Genomic DNA, 22,022 nt, shown 5'->3' with positions numbered 1-22,022 from the left:
GCACGTGGCCGTGCCCCGGGGCTCTGGCTGAGCTCAGCTCGCAGTGTCCTGGCAGGTTTAGCTGGGGCAGGAACAAAACACAGCGTGCCTGCACCGCTGTGGGCTCTGCAATGCTTGGGGTGCCTGCACCGCTGTGGTGCCTTCACAAGCACCGCTGCTCTCGGTCATCACTCACACCCACACTGTGAATCCTTTTTGGGAAGTTCAGCAGCCACGCAGGAGCCCTGCTCTCACTGGAACCCAAAGTTCACAAGTTCAGGAGTGCAATTCACAACGGTGGAGTCTCTTCAATTCTCTAAGAACAAAATCTTTTGTTGTAGCTGTCTCCAGCAGAATTTCAATAAAAGTTTGTTGATGGATTTGTGTATTTTTTATAGATGATCTCTTCCAGCAAGGTTTTTCCATGATTTATTTTCCATGATTTTCCATGATTTATTCATCATGGAAGCAGCTGATCACAGCTGTTCCAACCAACACTGAAGTGACACAATGCAACAGAGACTGGAGGAGAGATTCTCTCAAGTGAAAAATAATGTATTCAATGTGAAACAGAAAATTCCTCTTGGCTTCAATCAAAAAGAAAGGCACTGGGAGATGCTGTGATCCCCCCACAGGCATCACTTCACCCCCTCGAGCTTCACCACCCAGCCAGACTGGGGAGGGAGGGGAGATGGGAGCATGTAGGGCAGGGTTATGAGCATCCCTGCCCCTGGCTGGAGCTGCCACTCCAGAGTGCCAGCAAAGCCCAGCAGTGTCACCTGCAGAGGAAGGAGGGAAGGGGACACTCAGCTGGGGCTCAGCAGCTTCATTTGCACAGCCCAGAGCCCCTGCAGGTCCCCAGGAATGGCTCAGGTGGCACAGGGGTGGCACAGGGTGTTTGGAGGCCACAGCAGGCTGCAGTTTGTTGTTTGGGGTACCCAGCCATGGCTCAGGTGGCACAGGGGGTGGCACAGGGTGTTTGGAGGCCACAGCAGGCTGCAGTTTGTTGTTTGGGGTCCCCAGGAATGGCTCAGGTGGCACAGGGGGTGACTCAGGGGTGTTTGGAGGCCACAGCAGGCTGCAGTTTGTTATTTGGGGTCCCCAGGAATGGCTCAGGGGTGACACAGGGTGTTTGGAGGCCACAGCAGGCTGCAGTTTGTTGTTTGGGGTACCCAGCCATGGCTCAGGTGGCACAGGGGTGGCACAGGGTGTTTGGAGGCCACAGCAGGCTGCAGTTTGTTGTTTGGGGTTTGTTTGTTGCTGATGCTTTGCCCCTGTTTGTTCAGAGCAAAGGCCACTGCCACGTGTGCGTCACGGTGACATGTGCCACCAGCAGGGCACTGCACCTGGGCTGCAGGACAGCCACTCCTGCTGCCCTCCCTGCAACAACAGGATCAACACACCCCAGGGCAGGAATCTTCCCTGGCAGCTCCTGTGCCACGTTCCATGTGAGCCAAAGCCTGGGTGCTGCAAGGAGCCCACAGCAAATACCCTCCCTGTAGCCACGAGATTTTCTGAAAAATCCTTTCCTTAGGATCTTTTTCTCCTGAGAATCTGAGAGGCCTCAGGAACAAAATGTAAACAATGATTATCTGCTGCTGTGGAATGCAGCAGGTGCATCTGGGATTGGTCTCATGTGGTTGTTTCTAATTAATGGCCAATCACAGCCCAGCTGTCTGGACTGTCTCAGTCAGCCACAAACCTTTGTTATTCATTCTTTTTCTATTCTTAGCCAGCCTTCTGATGGAATCCTTTCTTCTATTCTTTTAGTATAGTTTTAATATAATATATAATAAAATAATAAATCAAACCTTCTCAAACACGGAGTCAAGATTCTCTTCCCACATCCTCAGACCCCTGTGAACACCATCACACCTCCCCAGTCCCCCAGCTCCTGAACAAATCCAGGCTGGCCCTTCCCACCCCCAGATGCTCTCAGTGTGTGCTCAGCCCTTACCTGTGTGCCTGGGGATGCAATGGGTGAGGACAGGTGCAGGACATTGTCCCGAGGCCAGAGCAGGAAGATGGCAAAGACCACGGGTCCTTTGGAGGTGTACCTGGGAGAGCAGGACTTCAGCAGGGGAAGGGCACAAACCTCGCCTTTCCAGACAGAACAAGAACACAATTCTGCCCACTGTCACCACACAGGGGTCACGCACTGCCCCCAACTCCAAATTTAGGAAAAGGTAAGAAATAAAATCAGCTCAGCTGGTCTGAGCAGCAGGGCCCTCACCAGACAGTGTCTGTGGTGTTCTCCATCTGTACCCTCCAAGGCTGGGACTCATAAATTGCCTCCCCATTGGTGCCCAGCCACCTCCCAAGGGCCAGGAGTCTCTCTTGGAAGATGGGGACAATCACCCCTTCTTTTGTAGGCCCCACATTGAGGAGGTAGTTGCCACCCAAACTCACAGTCTGCACCAGCTCCTGCGGCAGATAAAGCAAGATAACATTATCTTCACCTCAGACACACAGAAACACAGAAACGCAGCAGTTTTACCCAGAAGCCCCTCCCTCCCAGCAATCCCCCCAGGCTGCTCAGGTCAGGTTTCTCACCTCGATCATGCTGGTTTCATCCATCACCTCGGGCAGGCTCATGTTGCTGCGGTAGCCCCAGGAGAGGCTGTCCAGGGAGGAGCACATCTCCCACTTGTGCTCGGGCAGCGTGCCCGGCCTGAACTTGTCAGCACAGTTGTAGAAACCCCCGTGGCGGCAGGAGCAGCCCCGACCCCAGCGGTCATTGACAACCACGGTGTCCTGAGAGAAGGAAAACAGCTCAGGGCACAGATCCTTTTGTTCTTGGGCTGTCCAGCTGGCAGCCACCCCCTGAGGAAGCACCACAAACTCCCAGTGTAATGGAAACCCTCCTGAGAAGGCTGAATCCCTCCCTCTGCTCAGGCAGGAGCTGAGGCAGCAAAGCTGAGTGTTCATCAAAGGTTGGAGCTGTCCCAGCAGCACAGCCAAGGTTCTCTTTTTGTCAGAGAACAAAACACATCAAATGTGCAGGAGGTTTCTGGTTTGATCCCACACCCCACAGCCTCCTGCCCTCCCACACCCACCCAGAGCCAGGAGGGGCAGCAGGCACTGGTACCTTGACAGGGCTGTCGTTGTAGAGCCAGGCAAGGAAAGAGGTGGAATTCCAGTAGGAATCTGGAGCTTCCCAGTCCCCATCCGACCAGATCAGGTCTGGTTTGTATCTAAGAGAGACAGAAGTTGTTTCATAAAGGCTCATCTGCTCCTGCCACGCTCTGTTTCTTTCCCTTCCCACTGCCTGCCATCACCAGGAGGGTTTTGCTTCATTTTCTGCTTCCCACAAAGCTCTAAGGGAGGTTCTTGCAGCAGCAAAGAACAAGGTGTTGATCCACAGCTCAAGAGAGGGTGCAGTTCTTCCAAAACAACCAGAATTTGGCACCTCAAAGTGCACATTCTTGAGTTGGCACAATGACCCACAAACCCAAGCCTTTCAGTTTTGTCAGCAAGGGGAAGCAAGACAAGGATGAAAATTCCCAGTGAAATCACTTTTCTATTCTACTAAACACTGAACAGTTTGTTCCACTTCCAGCCACCCTGCACAAAGACAGGATTAAAGGGAATTGCTTTTGCAGGAAAAGTTGTCCCTGCCTTATTCTACAGATTAGACTTTCCACAGGTTAAAACTGAACCACTTTTCTAATTACCACAAATCATTACTGCTTAGCAAAGAGAATTTGCCTCATCAAAAATCAACATTTCTCTTCTTTGCACCCACTTTGCACCTTTCTCTACAGAACTGAAACCAGGAAATGCTGGTGACTCTGAGCTGGTTGTGGCTCTTACTTTAAGACAAGATCATAAAGTTCTGGCATCGTCTTCTTTAAAACAAAGCTCTGGGTCTTGAAGTCATTTTGTTTGTCAGCGAGGTAGAGAGGGTTAAACCACTCCATCAGGGAGTGATACAGCCCATAACGGAGGTTGCTGAAGGACAAAACACAGAGGGGAGAGTTAGGCTTCAGTGGGGATTAGAAATAAGTGGAAATTAAATTACTGGCTTTATTATTTTTCATCATTTGCAAGCACTCCATTTTTCACAGGGTTTTCTGCTGTTTGTCAAGCAGAGCCAGGAGCATTCACTGCTCTCAGAGCAGAGCTCCCTGCCAGGGCCTCACCTCTCCCTGAGGGCCTCTCCCAGCTCTCCCACCAGGTCCCGGTGGGGCCCTGTATCCACAGAATTCCAGTTCCAGGACACTGGTGACCCCCAGTTGGTGAAGCCCTCGTGGTGCTTGGTGGTCAGGACCACGTATCTGAAAGGAGAAAAGGAATTGTTGGGATGGCAAAGGAATAAATGAGATATTTCCCAACCCCACTGCAATCCCAGTAGCAAGGCACTGGAAAACCACGCTGTGAGGAGCCCTCTGTCACCATCCCTTGGATTTAGAAGCAAATACAAGACTAAGGCTTTTAGTGGATTTTAATGCTGGGAAAGAATGAACAGTAAATACTTAGCAAGGAGCAAGACCTGGCATCTCCTCAGCACCCTTCAGGGATGCCCAGCACTGTTCAGGGACCCCCAGCACTGTTCAGGGACCCCCAGCACTGTTCAGGGACCCCCCATCCCCTCAGGGACCCCCCATCCCCTCAGGGACCCCTGACCATGGCACTCATCCCCTCAGGGACCCTCCATCCCCTCAGGGACCCCCAGCCATGGCACTCATCCCCTCAGGGACCCCAGCTCCGGCGCTGACCTGGCCCCGGCCCGCTGGAAGAGCTGTGCCCACTGTCGGGGCTGGAAGTCGTAGGCGGTGAAATGGGGCGCGAACTCCGCGTAGGTGGTGCCGGGCGGGAAGCGGCGGCGCACGAAGCTCTCGTAGGCGGCATCGTGCTGGCCCTGCCAGTGCCACCAGAACCACTCGGAGCCCCAGGCCGGCACGGAGAACACCCCCCAGTGCACGAACACCCCCACCTTGGCCCGGTCGTACCAGGCGGGCAGCGGCCGCGCGTCCAGGCTGGCCCAGTCCGGGCGGTAGCGGGGCGCGGCCAGACCCGGGCCCAGCGCGGCCGCCACACCGAGCAGGGCCAGCGCCGCCATGGCCGGCACCCCGTGACGTCACCCACGCCGCGGGTCCCGGGGCCGCGGGTTCGAGACTGGGGCCCGACAGCTGCCCGCGGGCACGGCGGGGAATGAACCGGGGAGGGATGGGAGACATCGGGGATGGCCCAAATATTCAGGGAATATCCCGGGGAGGGATGGAGGGATAACCCAAACAACCGGCAAATATCCTGAGAAGGGATGGAGGAACACTGAGGATAGCCCCAGCCATCAGGGAATATCCCAGGGAGGGATGTGGAGACCTCAAGGATAACCCCAATAATCGGGGAATATCCTGGGAAGGGATAGAGGGATAACCCCAACAATCCCAGGGAGGGATGGAGGGATAACCCCAAAAATTGAGGAATATCCTGGGAAGAGATGGAGGAACATCAGGGATAACCCCAATAATCCACCCTGAGCATCCCTGGAGCCGTGTCCAAAGGCTCCTGGGGCTCTGGCAGCCTCGGGGCTGTGCCCATTCCCTGGGGAGCCTGAGCACTGCATCCTCTGGGACACAGGGCAGAGTGCAAGGGCCTCGTGGCCGTGCCCCAGGCAGGCTCATCCCTGTTGGAGGCATTTTGGGGGCTGGCAGGAGCCCAGCTGCTCCAGGTCACCAGTGAATGGCCCTGTCCCATTTCATTGTCCATTCAGTCAGAAGTGCTGCTTCTGCGTAATTTGCAGAAAAACAACCCCAATCAGGTTCCTCATGCTCAAAGTATCTGCCCCAGTTTGGGCTTAACCTTGTCACCTGGAGAACTTTGTACACCAGGAAAGAAAAGGAAGAAAGTCCTGGAAAATGGCTTGTATGTTTAATCACATAAGATCGCACAAACACCCATGTGGCTCGGTCAGTTCTTCTGAATTCTGCTGGAAGAAATGTGCTGCCTGCAAGGTCCTGTCTGCCCCAGCTCTGGCCAAGTCCTTAAGCCACAGGGAGAGGCTGGAAAAGCCCTCCCAGACCATCGGGTCCCAGCTGTGACCAGTCCCCACTTTGTCACCAACCCAAAGCACTGAGTGCCACATCCAGGTGACACCTACAAGGACAGGGACTCCAAACCTCCCTGGGCAGCTCCTTCCAAAGCTTTTCCATGAAGAAATTCCTGCTGATGCTCAATCTGAACCTCCCCTGGTGGGAGATTGTCACAGAATCATGGAATATCCCGAGCTGGAAGGGACACCCCAAGGACCATCCAGTCCTGGCCCTGCACAGGACACCCCAACAATCCCAACGGGTGCCTGAGAGCAAAGTCTGTGCACGTCATGTCCCAGCATTGAAGGGTGACATCAGCAGGAGCTGTCTCCCCATCACAGCTGACCCCTCAACTCCCATCAGAAGAGAAAATAAAAAGAAAAGTGATCCAGACTGCTCCTTGCAGGCTGAGTGGATGGATCTCCCCCGGTGCCTCCCTACACGGCGTGCGTGTCCTCGCAGACGGTCTCTATCACGGAGGACTTGTGGCTGCTCTCTGCTTCTGGGCTCTCCTCAGGGGCCTTCAGCTGCCTCCTGAAGTGGGACAGCACCCTCCTCAGGGAGGAGAAGAGCTCCTTGCTCCTCAGGGCGTAAATGATGGGGTTGACCATGGAGTTGAGCAGGCAGAGGGTGCTGCAGAAGGCGAACACCTTGCGCAGGCGGTCGCTCAGCCTGCCGAAGATGCTGTAGATCATCAGCACGAGCACGGGGGACCAGCAGAGCATGAGGACAGCCAGCACCATCACCAGGGTCTTGGCCAGCATCACGTCCATCCTCATCCTGCTGTTCTGCTTCCCTGCCTGTGCCTGGTGCTGCTCCATGTAGGCCACGTGCTGCCGAGCCCTCCAGAGCACGTGGGCGTAGGCGCAGACGATGCAGCCCAGCAGCACCACGACCCAGCAGAGCCAGCCCGACAGGTAATTGTCATCCACAAAGGGGAACAGCTCGGAGCAGGAGGAATCCAGCGTGCAGCAGTTCCAGCCCAGCAGGGGCAGGCCAGCAATGGTGGCACAGGTCACCCAGAGCACTGCCAGGGCTGTCCAGGCCCTTTTCCTGGTCATCAGGAGCTTGTACTGCGAGGGCCGGCTGATGGAGAGGTAGCGGTCCAGGGCAGTGAGCAGCAGGCTGCTGAGGGAGGCTGAGAAGGACGTGTTCACCCCTCCCAGCTGCAGCAGGAACACCTCCTTGGAGAAACCAGCCTCGTTGAACACGTGGAAGTTCACGAAGCTGCAGACAAAGATGATGCTGGCCAAGATGTCAGCCAGGGCCAGGCTGCCGATGAAGAGGTAGGAAGGCTTCTTCCTGATCCCAGGGGATGAGAAAATCAGGTAGAGCACCAGAGAGTTCTCAAAAACACACATTGTCCCAAAGAGGCCACACAGGATGCCAATGCTTATCTTCTGTGCCTGCGTGCTGAGCACCATGAAGCACTCCATGGTGTTCCCGCTGCACTTGGAGGCGTTTGCAGGGATCCTGCAGGAATCCATGGGGGTGACCTGGAGCTGGGAGCTCACAGAGAGCCTGCTGCTTCCCTCTGCGCTTCTTCAGGTGCTCTGGAAAAGATGGAGGTGAAGAGGACTTAACAAGCAATAAATTTACCCAAGACACTTTCTTCCCTTTAGAGGCAAGTAAGGAAAATGAAATCAGCCCACAGAGAGCTGCTTTCAGCTCCCCTGCCCAACCACTGGAGCCAATTTCCATGCTTTTCCCAGGCTTTGTCCCACTGGTTGTTTGGCTGAGACCCATTTCCTACAGCCCAGGGGCACCCTGGCAGTACCACCTCGGTGGCACACCACAAGAGGGAAGCAGCACCACTGACAATTGTACAAATCCTGAGGCAGATCTCCAGGACACACTGCTCAGGGCCAGCAGCACTGGAAGGGACGGCTCAGGGGGACACCACAGCTGCCAAAGGCGTCCCAAGGGGAGCACAAAACTGCCACAACATCCCTGCCTCCATGGCTTTTCCTAGGAACCAGCCCTAGGCCAGGGCTGCTCTTCCTGCCTAGGGTTAGGGTTGTCAGAGTGATTAATAGACGTTATTACAGATTAATTAGAGATCAATATTAGAGTACAGGTTGGACATACAAACTGAGACCACCTGAGCCTAAGAACCCTGCCCACACCCAGAATTAGGTAATTTCATCAATACTTTTAGCACCAGCAGAGGTGTGATGGAGGGAAGTGCCTGATTTTACACAGGGCAGGTGCTGAGCTTCTCAGTGCACTCTGCAGCAAGAGCTCAATTTAACCCCCTTCATCTTCACAACCTGTCCTTGAGGTGTTATTTTCTCCCATTCTTTCTGTGGATTGCACTGGTGTTTAAACCAAGTTGTGCAGCCTTGGATTTCAGGGAACAATGTCATCCTGGACTGGGTTAGAGCCGGTGTAAAAACACACTACAAGCAGCTGTGGGATACCCCAAACCTGCCTGGAGTACAGCAAAATGCTGTTCCCAAGCCCAGGGAACAGGACCCCCCTTCCCAAAAGCTTCCAGGATCCCTCGTGCAGGCAATGGGATCGTGAGTTCCCTCTGCTGGAGGAGAGCACTGAGCTGCCAGCGTTCCCTTTCCCCCAGAACAATTCACTGTCCCTCGCTGCCCTGGGCTCTCTTGTGAAAGAGGAAATGTCCCAAACACCCGAGGCACGGCCAGGATGTGTGACAGACACAGAGCAGGGGCAGACTGTGGGTTCCAGCCTCCTGTGGCCCTCCACCTGCCTGCTGTGTGAAATTCAGCACTGCCCAGCAAACCTCAGCCGTGACATCTCAGCAGAGGTGGGTTTGTAAAACATGGGTGTTTTAACTGGCCTGGGGACTTCCTTCCCCACTGATTCCCCCAACACTCATCTCTCTTCCTGTGTTTCAGGAGTTGCAAAATATCCCAAGGACTCGAGGGCTGCCCAGGAGGTGACAGAGAAGAGCCCCAGCCCCACAATTGACTGTCAGGGGTGGCTGCAGGGAGTTCAGTGCAGGTTTCAGGCACAGCAGGGCAATCCTGATTTCCTGATTGGGATTTCTTGGTGTTCCAGGCTGGACTTTGGGCTGATGAGTGGCTGAGTGTTGCAGCAAGCTGCCCTCCTCTTACATCAGGCTCTTGCATGGGGTAACAACACAGGAGAGGATGTTGCCCTCACATCTCAGTGCTCTCGTTTCCTGCAGCCCTTCTCAGGAACACCTCACAGGCAGCAGAAATTACCAACTGCTGTTATTAAACCTGACACATCCCTTCCTCTGGAGAGAGATGGATTTAGCAGACAGATGGACTTCTCATACAGCAGGGCTCACCAGGGAGCAGCTGCCTCGAGTTTCCAACCCTCCCCAGCCAAACCCCAGCATCCAAACCAAGACATTTCTTCATTAACAGCCTCCAGCATCACCTTGGCATCCATTACCTGCAGCCAGCATTCCCAGGACCACCATAAATCCTCAAACCTGCAGTTGTGCAATGTCCAACCAACATCCTTAGGAGCCTGGAAACCACTGAACACCAGGCAAGGGAGTGAGGGCAGCAAAATGCCATCCCTGATGTTGAGCTGCTAGGGGAGAGAATCTGCTCATAATGTTAAAATAACTCCTGTGCTGCCTGTCCTGGCCCAGCTCTCTCCACTAGGCTGAAAAAACTCAGATAAGCCTCAGTTCAAAGTGGTGTGCTGGGCTCACAGCAATCAGCCAGCCCTGACCTTCCTCTCCCACACCTGCTCTGTCTCAGGCTGAATGACAAGGACAGATCTCTGCTCCCCAGAGCCCCCTTGCAGCTCCTGTGTCCATGAGGGAAGCACAGAGCTTGCTCCAGCAAAAGGTCTCTGCACAAGCATGAAACCACAGGCAGGGCCAGGAGCTCCTCTCCTTGCACTGCCTGTCCCTCATTTTTGTGCTTTTTTGGCCACAAAGCTGCTTTACATTTTCCTCTTGTCAGATGGGCCCCTGCATTTGTTTGACCGTGGCCTCTGCCCCCTGCCTGCCTTAGCTGCTGGGAAAAGTGCCAGCCCATATCTGGTTGCTGAGGGAGAGCTGACCTGCAGCATCCTCCATGGGACAGGTCCCACCCCAGGGTGACACCCCTTTCCAAGAGCAGATCTCCACCTCCTCGGGAATCCCATTCCCAGGCATGGCTGTGCATCCAGCCAGGGAATCCCAGCCCCATGGGCTCAACAAGAGAGAGCCAAGTGCCTTCTGGCCCTCCTTTGGCTCCAGGGCTGTGGCACAGAGGAGCTGCTTCCCTGGAATGCAGCAGCTGAGCTCAGATTCCCTGGGCTGCTGCACAGGATGAACTCTCTGATCACAGCACGGCATCTCCTGCCAGCAGGAAGGCCCAGGGCAGGGAATATTTTGCCAAAATAACGTGGCCTTGCAATAGGGAACCCCCAGCAACGAGAGCAGAGCCCCAGCAAACAGCAGTGAATGAACAAGGGGTGAGTTATTAGGAACAGAACCCAGATCAGAGACTTGGGAATGCAGCATATTCCTGATGCAGCCCCAGTGACTGCAAAGTGAAACCTCCCCTCCCATCAGATCTGCTCCAAGCCCACTCACTCCAGCCTAACAGCTCCACCTGGCTTTAGGGAAATTCAATTTCCAAATGGAGAAATCCTTTCCCTCTCAGTGCCTGTGACTGATTCAGCTGTGGGGCTGGCAGTGCCCTGCACACAGCAGCACCAATCCTGCTCCTCTTGGGATGCCTCTGCCCTCACAGAGCCACCACAGCATCCTGCTGATTAAAAAGTTATGTACCAGTTGCTTAGATAATGTAAAATTAAATTTGCCTGCTGCAATCAGCCAGTGCATTGTGCCTTGCAGCACTCTGAAAGTGCTCTTGAATATTTCATGTGTAGAATATCTGAGAGTTTTGAGCTTTACAATAAAATAAAATGTCCTAAATGATCACTTACTATGAACATGTGCAGTGATTTATGCAAAAAATTGTCACTATTGCTTGCAAATTTCACTTGCGGAAGAAGCAAAGTATCTTTTGCTTTACAAACATTTTAGTTTATATGTGATTTCCTGGTTTAGTTGCAGAAGTTTTTCCATTATTTTGGAATCAGCTGTTCCCCCTGGTTTGTCCTGACCACATTAAATGACACTGAGTGGAGTTCCCTCCCTGATGTAAGATCTGTCTGCCCCAAATGCCACACTGAGGATTATTGGATTATTTATCAGCTCTGCCCATGTGTGACTGCCTGAGGGACAGTGACACCCAGGACAGGGTGGGTGCAGAGCAGCTGCAAGTGCCACTTTGGGTACAAAGCAGGGCAAAGCAGGGCTGCTCTCACTGCACCAAAACCATCACAGAAACACTGAACTCAGCATCACATCCCTGTGAGACATTTGGAAATATCTCTGACAGAGAATCAGGAATGCTGTGGGCTGGAAGGGACCTTAAAGCCCATTCAGTGCCATGCTTCCACCATCCCATGTTGCTCAAACCCCATCCAGCCTGGCCTTGGGCACTGCCAGGGATCCAGGGGCAGCCACAGCTGTGCCAGGACCTCCCCACCCTCACAGCAAAGAATTTCTTGGAACCCATTCCCCCTTGTCCTGTCACTCCAGTTCCAACATGAACAATTCCCAAAATCAGCTGTAAAGAGCTAACCCACAGCCTGCCATGAAGCACTTACCTTTCATCTCCTGAAGAAAGGATCCATCCTAAAAAGCAGTTACACATTGCCTTGCAGTTTATCCCCAACAGCTGATGGTGAAGCCCGGGGATCTCCCGTGCAGCAGAGTCTCCCCAGGCTGCCTTGTGCAGGGCAGCACCGAGGGCTCTCACATCAGGGGTGATGTGAGAAAAGGGCCCAGGGCTGCAGGATGCTGTGGGTCAGCAAACACAAACCACTCACCTCCCCACCGAGGCTCTGGGGCTTCCCATGGCTCGGGCTCTCAGGGCAGCAGCTGCAGCTGCGGACAGCGCCTGCTTCCCTCTCCTCTCACGGCACTTCTGGTTTCCTCTGCGTTTCTTGAACCATTCTGCTTTATTCCCCTGGGCTGGAAATCCAGCAGTGTGAATCCTTCCTCTGCCTCCTCGCTCTCTGGCACATTCTTTCGGAGAATGTGTGTCGGGTTTTCTTTCCTTCCTCCCTTCTCCTCTGGGCGTTGTGTTCTGCTGCCTGCTCGTGCCACATCTACAACCACCCAAACCCTCCGGCTCGCTGAAATTGTCCTCCCAGTCCCTCTCATTTCTCCTTGTAACTGCAGAGTTTGAGGCAAGAGACATTCAGGTTCTCCTCCTGATTTCTCTGGGAACATGGAAAAGTATGGGGGGGAAAAAAGCAAGGAGGCAGATGTGAAAGATTCTGGATGTACCTGGCTGTGTGCAGGTCTAAGGGCAAGCTCAGAAATCTCTCTGTGCCTGCACGAGCAGCACAAACCTCACCTGTGCCCCTGAATTTCTCTGTACACAGTCCACTCATGCTGGAGGGACGAGGTGATTTTCTCTCTTCAAGTGGAAGGAAAATCAAGGTCTTCAGCTCCACAATCCGTGTGGTCAGGCAGCACCCGGGGCTGCAGAGGCTGTGGTGCTGCTGTGCCTGCTCCCATCCATCCCTCCTCCCTCCAGTGACCGCTTCTCTCTTGGCTGGGCTGTGCTGGTGCTGATGGAAAGCAGGGACAGCTCTCCCTGCCTGGTGACACCAGGGACAATGTCACCGGTCAGCGGGGACAGGCAAGCTGGCCCTGAATCCCAAAGGAGTTGGCCACATTGTGGTTGGATGTGACCATCCAGGCTGCAGTGGGGACCTTGGAGGTGAAGCAGAGCCGTGATCCTTGGCCCTTGGCTGCTCCTTACCTGGCTGTGCCACCCAGAGCCACCCCACAGCCCCATCCCAGCACCAGCAACGCGCTTCTCCAGCTGGGAACTCAACTTTCCCTCCTGCAGGGATCCCAGTTCCCTCATTCTGTGGGATCACCAGCGTTTACACCGCGTCCTCTCCAAACCCCGCTTTGCCTCCTTCCCCTCGGGCAGCGTGCGCGGCTCCGGGCTCGGCAGCGGCCGCCGGAGCTCAGCGGTGCTCGGCTGCCCTCTCCAGGGAAACCCGGACAGCGCCCGGGGAAAGCTCGAGAGGAGGCAGAACTGGGAACTGAGCGCTTCCTCCTGGGCCCCGGCCGGGAAATGGGGTTCCCTGGCTCTGCAGGGACCTGCCCGAGCCTTCGGGGCTGGGAGGGGGTCTGGAAACCACAATGACCATGAGAGGCATCACAGGAGATGATGGGTTGTCAGCTCTGTCCCAAAAAATAATTCTTCCATTCCCGCTCCAAACTGAGCAGGTACAAGATTGTAAAGAGCAGGTGAGAAACAGAAAGATTCTTTATGCTGGTCCTGAGTTCCAACAGCAGCACCCAGCCCCAAATTATTCCCTGCTCTGACACAGCTTCACATCCAGCAGCATCCTGTGAAACATGGCCCCAAGTTTCCTCTGTCTGCAGGGAGAACTTTGTGTCACAGGAAAGAAATATTACTATGGCAGCATGGTTAGAAGCTTTTGAATTGACTCTGATTTATAGCAAAAATTGTCCTGCCAGACTAAAGGAAAACCATCAGAGCTGATTCCTGTAATGTAAAGGGTTCTTGCTGGAATAATCAACCCAGCTTTGGGAACACCCCCATACTCGGGGTTGGAGCAATGCTGTGCAGGTGCTGGGGAAAGGGACTGAGATTGCTCAGGAGTGCAGGAGTTTCTGTCCCAGAGCAGAGAGAGGAGCCCTGGGGCTGTGCTGGGACACTCTCACCCAGCCCCTGCTGGAAGGGTGCCTGTGCTCTGTGGCAGGACAGGGATTGCTCATTTTGCTCTGACTGTTGTGTTTGCTGGGCTGTGTTTGAAAACTGGGTGGTGCAGATGGGGCTGAGGGTCGGGCACTGCTCACCTTGACAAGGTGTGACTCAGCCAGCCACGGTGAGTGGCTCTGCTGCACTCAGAAAGAAAATGCTCAGAAAAACACCAACCCATCTTTACTGCCATGTCTAGCACAGCTCCTGAGAGCAAACAGGGCATGGCTGAGGGGTTGTCCTGTGCACAAACACCTCTGCTGCTCTCCTGGAGGGAGGAGATCAGGTAGAACTCTTTCCCTGCTGACAGGACGTGCACCAGGCATATTGATTTACACGGGCTGAAGGTTCCTCTGTGACTCAGAGCCGGTGAGGTTCCAACGGGGAGCTGCTGAGGCACAAAACAGGGCGTGACTCGGCAGCCGTGCCTGGATGTGTTTGTTTTCTAGAGTGGGAAAAGCTGTCAGCTGTGACAAAGCTGCTTCAGCACGAGCCCTTTAAACCCCCCAGGCTCGGGGTTTGGCTCTGTTGGTGTCCAGGGGGGTTTTACCCCTGGTGCTGTTTGCTGGGTGCTGTGCACACCCCACACACCAATGCACAATGCTGGATGTGATCTCACACTCACGAGCTCCAGCAGGGCAGAGGACAGAACTCGTGTTCTGGAGCTGGTCTAACTCAGGTGCTGCTGGATACCAACTTAATTCATGTCTAAAGCATATATCAATATACTTATAATGAGATTTAAACAATAAAAATGTGTAGTTTTATCACATTGTTTGGGTTCTTGAGCCTCTTCTCTATTTACCCTGCAGAGGTTCAAATGTGTGCTCAGTTCCTGTAGCTCATTGCTGTGAATATCCTGAGCTTCATTTAATGAACACGGGTGCTCTGCCAGGCAGAATAAAGGATATTCTAAACATTACTGAATACCCAGTGCTTCCATGCAGCCTTTAAAGAAAACACAAGCTCACACGTTTCCCTCATAAGGAAACTTAGATTAACAATCTGGTTAATGTTTGGCTCAGGTGGAAACGTCTAACGAGTTTCAAGTGTGTCATGGGGCTCTTGGAGCCACAAAATGTAAACATCTTGGCTTTACTGAAAGTCACCCACTGCCGGAAACTCGTCACTGTGAATAAAACTGGGGCAATGGTTCACTATTGATTTAACAAATGAGTCATCCGTGCTGCAGACTTCCTGCAGCATCCACGCTCAGCAGCTCCACTGAAACACCCGGCCAGGAGTGTGTGTGTGCTGAGATCCAGCTCAGCCACAGCTGGGAGCATCTTAATGTGGGGCTAATGAAGCTCTGGAGGCTTTGTGTTCACTGGGACTTGCTGGTTGTGGCAGTGCCAGCACAGATGGAGCTGCGTCCCTGGGCTGGATTAATGTTTGCTCTGAGAGGGAGTGGAGGTGCTGAGTGAGAAATAAAAGTGGCTGGGGAATTCCTTGAGGTGCTGTCACCGTGGCAGCAGGAGCGTGGTGGGGAGCTGAGGAGGATTTGGGTAACAGCTCCCTGGGAACATGAGGGAAGCTGGGATTTATTGCAGTCATCTTTGGAGTGCCTGGAGGAAGTGGAATAATCCAGACAGGGCAGACACTTGCACAATAGAAAACTCCTGTTTGTGCTGTGTACAGGTTATGAGAGGTGCTGAGGAGGTCACTGAGTCTGTGGCACAGCAGGGTGGGTTTGGAAGCACTGCCCTGTTCCAGCAGTGTTTGGGGGCTCTGGAGCTGGGTCTGCAGGACATCAGGGTGAGCACAGCACGATCCTCAGGGTGGGTTTGGAAGCACTGTCCTGTTCCAGCAGTGTTTGGGGGCTCTGGAGCTGGGTCTGTGGCACCTGCAGGGCATCAGGGTGAGCACAGCACCATCCTCAGGGTGGGTTTGGAAGCACTGTCCTGTTCCAGCAGTGTTTGGGGGCTCTGGAGCTGGGTCTGCAGCACCTGCAGGGCATCAGGGTGAGCACAGCACGATCCTCAGGGTGGGTTTGGAAGCACTGCCCTGTTCCAGCAGTGTTTGGGGGCTCTGGAGCTGGGCCTGTGGCACCTGCAGAGCATCAGGGTGAGCACAGCACGATCCTGGAGGCAGCTACAATATCCCAGCCTGCCCATGAGTACCTGAGGTGGATGTAGTGTCACATGCTCAGGAGTCACAAATGTTACAGTCAGACCTTTGAAAAGGAAGAAGGTTAAAAATCAGCATTTGAAGGAGTGAAGTGGCTCCCGTTGGAGGAATCTGGGATGGTGATGATGAAGGACTGAGACAGAACCTCAGGATTCAGTCTGTGCTGAGTCTTTAGGATGCAGCAGGAACTCGAGTGCTTCTGTCTGTTGTGGTTTGCACAGCCCTGGGAACATCTCCTTTCCTTCCACTGCAGGGGAGGAAACAGCCCAGGGCTCTAGCAGCTGAAGGGTGAAACACACAACTTTGCAAGCTGGACTTTGTGGTGTTTGGGGTTTTGTCCCTTTGATTTAAAAAATGCCCTCGTGCTCCTGCTCAGCTCCAAATGACTCCATTGGTTTCAGTGGAACAGTTCTTGCACAAATACAGGAATGGCTTATCACTGACATTTCCTGCTCCCCCAGGCTGAATGTGTCAGCCTGACCCCAACACCAGCTCTGAAAGACAAGATGTTTCTTTAATTATCTCAGAGATAGCGAGGACAAACAGCCAGACCTTGTGTCATCCTTGTTCTGAACTGAAAAGTACACGCTGTTGTGCTGCCCAGAAAAGAGCAGAACATTTGCAGCCTGCAAAATGCTGTTTCTCAATGCCACTGACACGTCCTGGCTTGAGAACATCCACACTGGGCTGAGATCGTGTTTTAGCAGAAATAAACACACTAGAGATAGAAACAAAGCAAAAATCGGCTGATGTGCATTGGAGGAGAGTTGTTAATTAATGAGTGGAATTTCCAGGCTTACAGCAGATATTGTTGCCTTCCATGTAAAGGCAAAAAAAAGCTGCTACAAGGACCTCAGCCATTACATTGTGCCAAGAAATCCAAAGCAAAGGGAGGAAAACAAATTAATTTCAGCTGGCTTTGTGCTAACATACAATAAAGAACAGGAACAAAGGTCTGGGTTTAGGTATGTCAACATCTCTCGTGTATTAAAATATTTGCTGGCTTTTAAAATAACATCACAATGAATACAAACTTCTATTTAGAGTCTTTACCTTGTCCTGGGCTGGGTCAGAGCACTGTAACACTAGGTCAGTAAGGAAACAGTTTTGTTTTAGGGATAAACCAGGATTTTTTCCCTTCTGTAGTTAAGAATCCAAGGTTACTCAATGAAACCAGGGTCTTTACTTAAAAAAAACCCCAACAAACTCTGAATGCTCATCTGTTGTTTTTAAGTACTGCCCTGACGTGGTGGGGTTGGAACTGAACTCGTTCTTTTCCACTTTCTTTGAAACGTCCTTTTTTCAGCCTTTAATGTGGTGACTGTGGTACAGTGCTAGACTGGCCCCACAGTGGTGGGCAGGGAACAGTCTCACATGTGTGAATTTCTTATGTATACCTAATTTTTAATCATCCTACACATGGCAAAGGCCAAATCCTGTGGGTTTTTTCTTTGAAACGATCCTTTGAGGCAAAATAAGAGAATGTGAATATAAACACAAAGTGCAGCCACTACCAGGGGCTCTGCGTACCCACAGCACTGTTTTAAACCTGGGAAATTTTTTCCCTGTCTTTTGACCTGAAACATCGCTCTACATCATTTTCAATACTTTAAATTAAAACATTAAAGAGTTTAACTAAATGCAGGCTGGGGAATGGGTCCAACAAACCCGACACCGTCCATTTGACACCGGAGCGCTGCGGCCATCTCCGGGGGGCCGGATTTCACTCTTTGTTCGCTGAATCCCTTCTCTCGAAGGCCCTCGCTCGCACAGCCGGGTGTTTTGTGCGTTTCTCTCTTTTTTTGTTGTTGTTAATTATTTCACCTCTTTGAAGCCCCCAGCGGCAGCTGGCGGGGGCGTTCCCCGGGATGTTTGTTGTGCTAATTCGCGGCCGGGGCGGGGCTGGCAGGGGGCCGGAGGGGCCCGCGGGCGGTGCCGGGCGGCGGGGCCGGCCCGGGCGGGACAAAGAGCGGCGGCCGCTCCCGCGCTGCCCTCCGTGAGGGGATTCAAATGGCGGCCCCGCCCGCCCGCGCGCCGCGGCCGCTCTGCCCCGAGCCCGCCTGGCAACAGGCGGGGCTTGGCTCCCATTGGTGGAGCGCGCGGAGGGCGCGATCCTATTGGCTGAGACCGCGCGGCCCCGCGGAGGGGGGAGGAGGGAGAGGGTGTTAAACGGCGCAGGACGCGGCCGCCATTTTGTGAGGGAGAGTGAGGGGCGGTGCGGAGCGGAGCTAAGCGAGCTCTGGGGGCGGGGGTCGGACGGTGACGGCGGAGCAGCGCGGGGTCGGTTCCCGGAGGGCCGTGTGTGTGTCCGTGCTTGTGGGCGAGCGGAGCGGACAGAAGTCGGTAAGGACGGAGCGGTGCGGGAAGGGCCGGGCGCGGCCGCCGCCATGTTGTGCTCCGTTGTTGGGGAAGGGGGGACGGGGGGTCCCGGCTGCCCCCAGGTGTCGGTGAGAGAAGGGAGAAAGTTCGGAGGCGAAGAAGCTCCGGTCAGCGGGAGCAGAGGGCAGCTGGGCCGGGGCCGGTGACGTTATCTCGGCTTTTGGTTGCAGTCCAAACAAGGCGGAAGCTGGAAATGGAGATGGGCGGCTCCTCTGGAGCTCTGGGAGGGATGGGCAGGGGGCTGCTCCGTCTGGGGAGCTGAACAGACTCCAGTGCGTCAAGGTTAAAATCTCAGAAATCCCAGGAAAGACAAGCCATGAGCAAAACAGGACATTAGTGTAAGAGTTATTAAGGAATTACTCGGCTAACGAAGGTTAAAGAAACAGCTGACAGATGATAAATGGAGCTCTGTGGTGGCTGGGGAAGGTTTGGACAATGTGGGCAGTTCCTGTATTGTCCCAGTTCCCAAAGTATTTTCCATTGTACTTTACATTTTCCCTACTAAAACGAAAGGGCAAAAGTTCTTGATTGTCTGTTAAAATGCTTTGTAAGACAGAGCACGAGCAAAATGTTACTTGGGATATGCTAAATATGGTGAACTTGATGTAAGAAGAGAAAGACAAAGCTGTGTCTTTTTGGGTGGGGTTGTGGGGTTTTGTTTGTAGGATGTTGTCGTCTTTAACATATAAACAGACACAGCAGAGTCTGAATTATTTCCGCTTGCCCTTCTTTCCACCCCCAAGTGAAGCAATTGTTTCCATAATCTGAATTGAAATTTTTTTCTCCTTTTTGCAGCAGGACTTCTCCCTTGGAGCTTCTGTGCCGAGAATCCGATGTTGGGCTCGGCTCCCTGGCTGAAGACAGCAGATCAGCCCATGAAAACTTCTATTCCCAGCCAAAGGAAGGAGTCCAGCACAAGGCAGCACCTCTTCTTTCAGGCTTGGAAGCAAGAAAGGGGGCAAGAGTTGGAGAGTGTGGAATCGGAGAAGACCACTGAGAGGTAAATGGAGAGGGGAAACAAAGATTGCAGGAGAGCCAGCAGGGAAGTGCTGAGTGTGCTGTGCTGGAGTCTGGCATGGGAATTGCATGAAATCTGCTCCACTTGAGGTGCTTTTCAGTTCATTTTGAGTTTATCAGAGCAATTCTTAACACTTACAAGGAAGTTTGGGCAGTGGCCTTATCAGTGCAAACTTTGCCCAGTCTTAAGGTGCTAACAGGCTGAATTTAAATGTCTCGGCACTCAATATTGACTGATAAAATCTGGCTCTGCATTTTCTGACCAAGGTTTTGTCAGTCCCATTCCTCCAGTTACACCTTTTCTGAGAAGTGGTGTGTCTAGAGCCAGTTTTGGTTGTTTTTTGTCCCTTTGCTTGAAACCTAAACATTCTCTGAAATACTTTGTTAAAAAAAAAAAGAAATAAAGACTTATCCTGACTGCTCTTGTTTTTGCAGGTGACATTTAAGTTGAAGATGGGCGGTGGAGAAAGATACAACATTCCCGTTCCCCAGTCTAGAAATACCACCAAGAACCATCAGCAACTTAAAAACAGGCAGAAGAGCAAAGACCCCAATTCTCAGATGAAAACCTACGTGAAGAAGGAAAGAGGCCACGGCTGCAGCTCCTCTCCTGGTGCATGGCAGGCCATGCAGAAAGGGGGGAAGAACAACGTTCACTTCCCCAAGAATCCCAACTGGAATCCTGCTCTGTCCAATCACAACCTGTTGTTCACCCCTCAGAGCAACCAGAACTATGCTGGGGCCAAGTTCAGCGAGCCACCCTCCCCAAGTGTTCTGCCTAAGCCACCAAGCCACTGGGTACCTGTTTCTTTTAAACCTTCTGATAAGGAAATAATGACATTTCAGCTCAAAACCTTACTGAAAGTCCAGGCCTGAGGTGTAACTTGTGTGATTTTCAGAAGTGATTTCGACTGTCAGGGTTTCAGATTTGAGCATTGTTATTCCAAACTCCAGGTGTGCCAGGACCAGGTGTTCTTGCTGCATGTAGTTAGTCACTTGGAGAGGGGTGAAAGTTTACATTCCCCTCATCTTTTACCTCAAAAGTTCAGTGCTGTGTTCACCTCACTGTGAAATAGATATTTTCTTGTAAATCAATCAAATCCTGAGCAGTCACCATTTACTGTATTTAAGAATAAATGGGACTGTGTGCCAAAATTGGAATTGTGGCTTTGAATTGTTAGAAAACCACCTTTTACCTAACTTAATGCAGCATGAACTGAAAATAAAAACGCACTGAGAACTTTAGTCAGGTTATTTGCTGCTTTTCAGGCTGGTGTGAGATTTGCTAAACACTCTGCAGAGCAGAAACCTCCACCTGGGCACATGGGGAGGCACAGCTGATCCTCTGCCCTGCCCTGTGAGCTTTAGTGGCACTCCTGCAGTGCTGGGTGAGCGTTTCAGCCCCTGACTCCCATCTGGAATGTTCTGGAAGGGTGTGGAAGAACTCCCAGGAATCTCCCTGAGTGCCAACTAAAGACCTTGCATTGCCAGGTGACTGCCAAAAAAGCTCCCCCAAATCCTCTGTGTGCCCACTGCACTGAGGAGTTCTAAACCACAGTTTTGTATCAGTTTCTATAAAAAAAGGTGGAGTAGTTCCTTAGTTTGGTGTTAATTGGTTCCCCTGTAACAATTAATAGTTTGGGGCAGGTGTTAGATGTTCTCACAGGGAAGACAGAGCCATGTAAATACATGTAAAACATTGTAGCATATGTAAATTTCTGCTGGGCTTTCCTGCACAGAAGTATTTTTAGTACAAAACTGCTGAATGTAAGATGACCATGTTGAGTACGTGGCCTGGTTTAAAAAAAATGATATTTTGTTTAAAAAAAAAATTTAAAAAAAAAAGACATTTGTGGCTGTGCCCTTGCACTTCACATGCAATGAATATGCACATTGTATTTGGTTCTAATCTCATTTTTTTAAGTAAAATCAGTGCAAAAATGCTTATTTAGATTTTTTTTAATTAAAGAAAAAAAAACTTAAAAAAAAAAGAAGCTGCTGGAGTTTCAGATCCCAGATCCTCCTGTTGTGAATGTGTAGGAGAGGAGTGTGTTCAGTGATGAAAAAAACACTGAAATGTTCCAAATCAAGTGTTTCACAAGAAATGCAAATGCCTGGGTTCAGGTGCTTGATAAAACTGAAGGATTGGAATCATTCTGTGTTTGTGAAATGCATCAGTGCTCTGTAAAACAACATTGTGTCCCAATCTTTGCTAAACTCCCTCGGCAGAGGGTCAGGGCTGGTGGCTCCTGAGCTGTCACCTTCCAGCTGATCCTGCTGCAGGGTGACATCAGGAGCAACCAGGGTTCTTTCAAAATACAAGGATTACTAAAAAAAGTGCTTTAATTTGAACGGGCCTTTTGCAGATTGTGAAATGTTTGGAGGTGTCTTTCTGTACATTCCAAATGCAGTGGCAGCTGAGCTGAATGTTTACAAAATTATTGCTCCAAATCACACGGAATTGGCAGTCTCTAAACTTGTGTTGTGACCTGGACCTTCACCAGAGTCTGAGCTGTATCCCAGTTAATTATCTATTCTCCACTTCAAATTGTCAATTACTGATGATGTTTGTACAAATTGGAAACAAAACATAAATAAACTTTTTTTTTTTTACCCCCTAAAAGCATCTCTTTGTTTTCAGATGGAAATGGAAAAGTGGGATGACCTCATTTTGGCAGTTCCCTTCTCAAGGGAGGTTTCTTTAAGTGCAGCCTTCTCTTCA

General features: G+C 52.0%; 3 protein-coding genes across 5 annotated transcripts; 1 reads left to right on the top strand and 2 right to left on the bottom strand.

Annotated features, from left to right (window-relative positions):
* Positions 1-289: 289 nt before the first annotated feature.
* On the bottom strand, positions 290-5,052 carry FUCA1 (alpha-L-fucosidase 1). Of its 2 annotated transcripts, none has more exons than XM_064731523.1 (8): positions 4,698-5,052; positions 4,122-4,256; positions 3,793-3,930; positions 3,068-3,173; positions 2,533-2,733; positions 2,213-2,403; positions 1,937-2,079; positions 290-758 (listed from the first exon to the last, which is right to left on the bottom strand). In XM_064731523.1, exons 1-8 carry the CDS (start codon positions 5,039-5,041, stop codon positions 433-435), a joined length of 1,584 nt encoding a protein of 527 aa, XP_064587593.1. In that variant the 5' UTR covers positions 5,042-5,052; the 3' UTR covers positions 290-432. The 2 variants fall into 2 exon arrangements, with proteins under 2 accessions (XP_064587593.1, XP_064587594.1); XM_064731524.1 differs by having other exon boundaries at positions 514-758; positions 1,937-2,036.
* A 1,399-nt stretch (positions 5,053-6,451) lies between these two features.
* Positions 6,452-7,501, bottom strand: CNR2 (cannabinoid receptor 2). The gene has a single exon (XM_064731642.1). The coding sequence runs from the start codon at positions 7,499-7,501 to the stop codon at positions 6,452-6,454; it is 1,050 nt and encodes a 349-aa protein (XP_064587712.1).
* A 10,592-nt stretch (positions 7,502-18,093) lies between these two features.
* On the top strand, positions 18,094-21,923 carry PNRC2 (proline rich nuclear receptor coactivator 2). 2 transcript variants are annotated; one of them, XM_064731742.1, is made up of 3 exons: positions 18,094-18,247; positions 19,082-19,283; positions 19,736-21,923. In XM_064731742.1, exon 3 carries the CDS (start codon positions 19,754-19,756, stop codon positions 20,174-20,176), a length of 423 nt encoding a protein of 140 aa, XP_064587812.1. In that variant the 5' UTR covers positions 18,094-18,247; positions 19,082-19,283; positions 19,736-19,753; the 3' UTR covers positions 20,177-21,923. The 2 variants fall into 2 exon arrangements, with proteins under 2 accessions (XP_064587812.1, XP_064587810.1); XM_064731740.1 differs by having other exon boundaries at positions 19,079-19,283.
* The last annotated feature ends 99 nt before the right edge of the window (positions 21,924-22,022 follow it).

This window comes from Zonotrichia leucophrys, chromosome 23 (assembly GCF_028769735.1).
Source record: "Zonotrichia leucophrys gambelii isolate GWCS_2022_RI chromosome 23, RI_Zleu_2.0, whole genome shotgun sequence".
NCBI lineage: Eukaryota > Metazoa > Chordata > Aves > Passeriformes > Passerellidae > Zonotrichia > Zonotrichia leucophrys.
The sequence above is the reverse complement of the archived record's forward strand: the minus strand, read 5'-3'. Positions and strand labels throughout refer to the sequence as shown.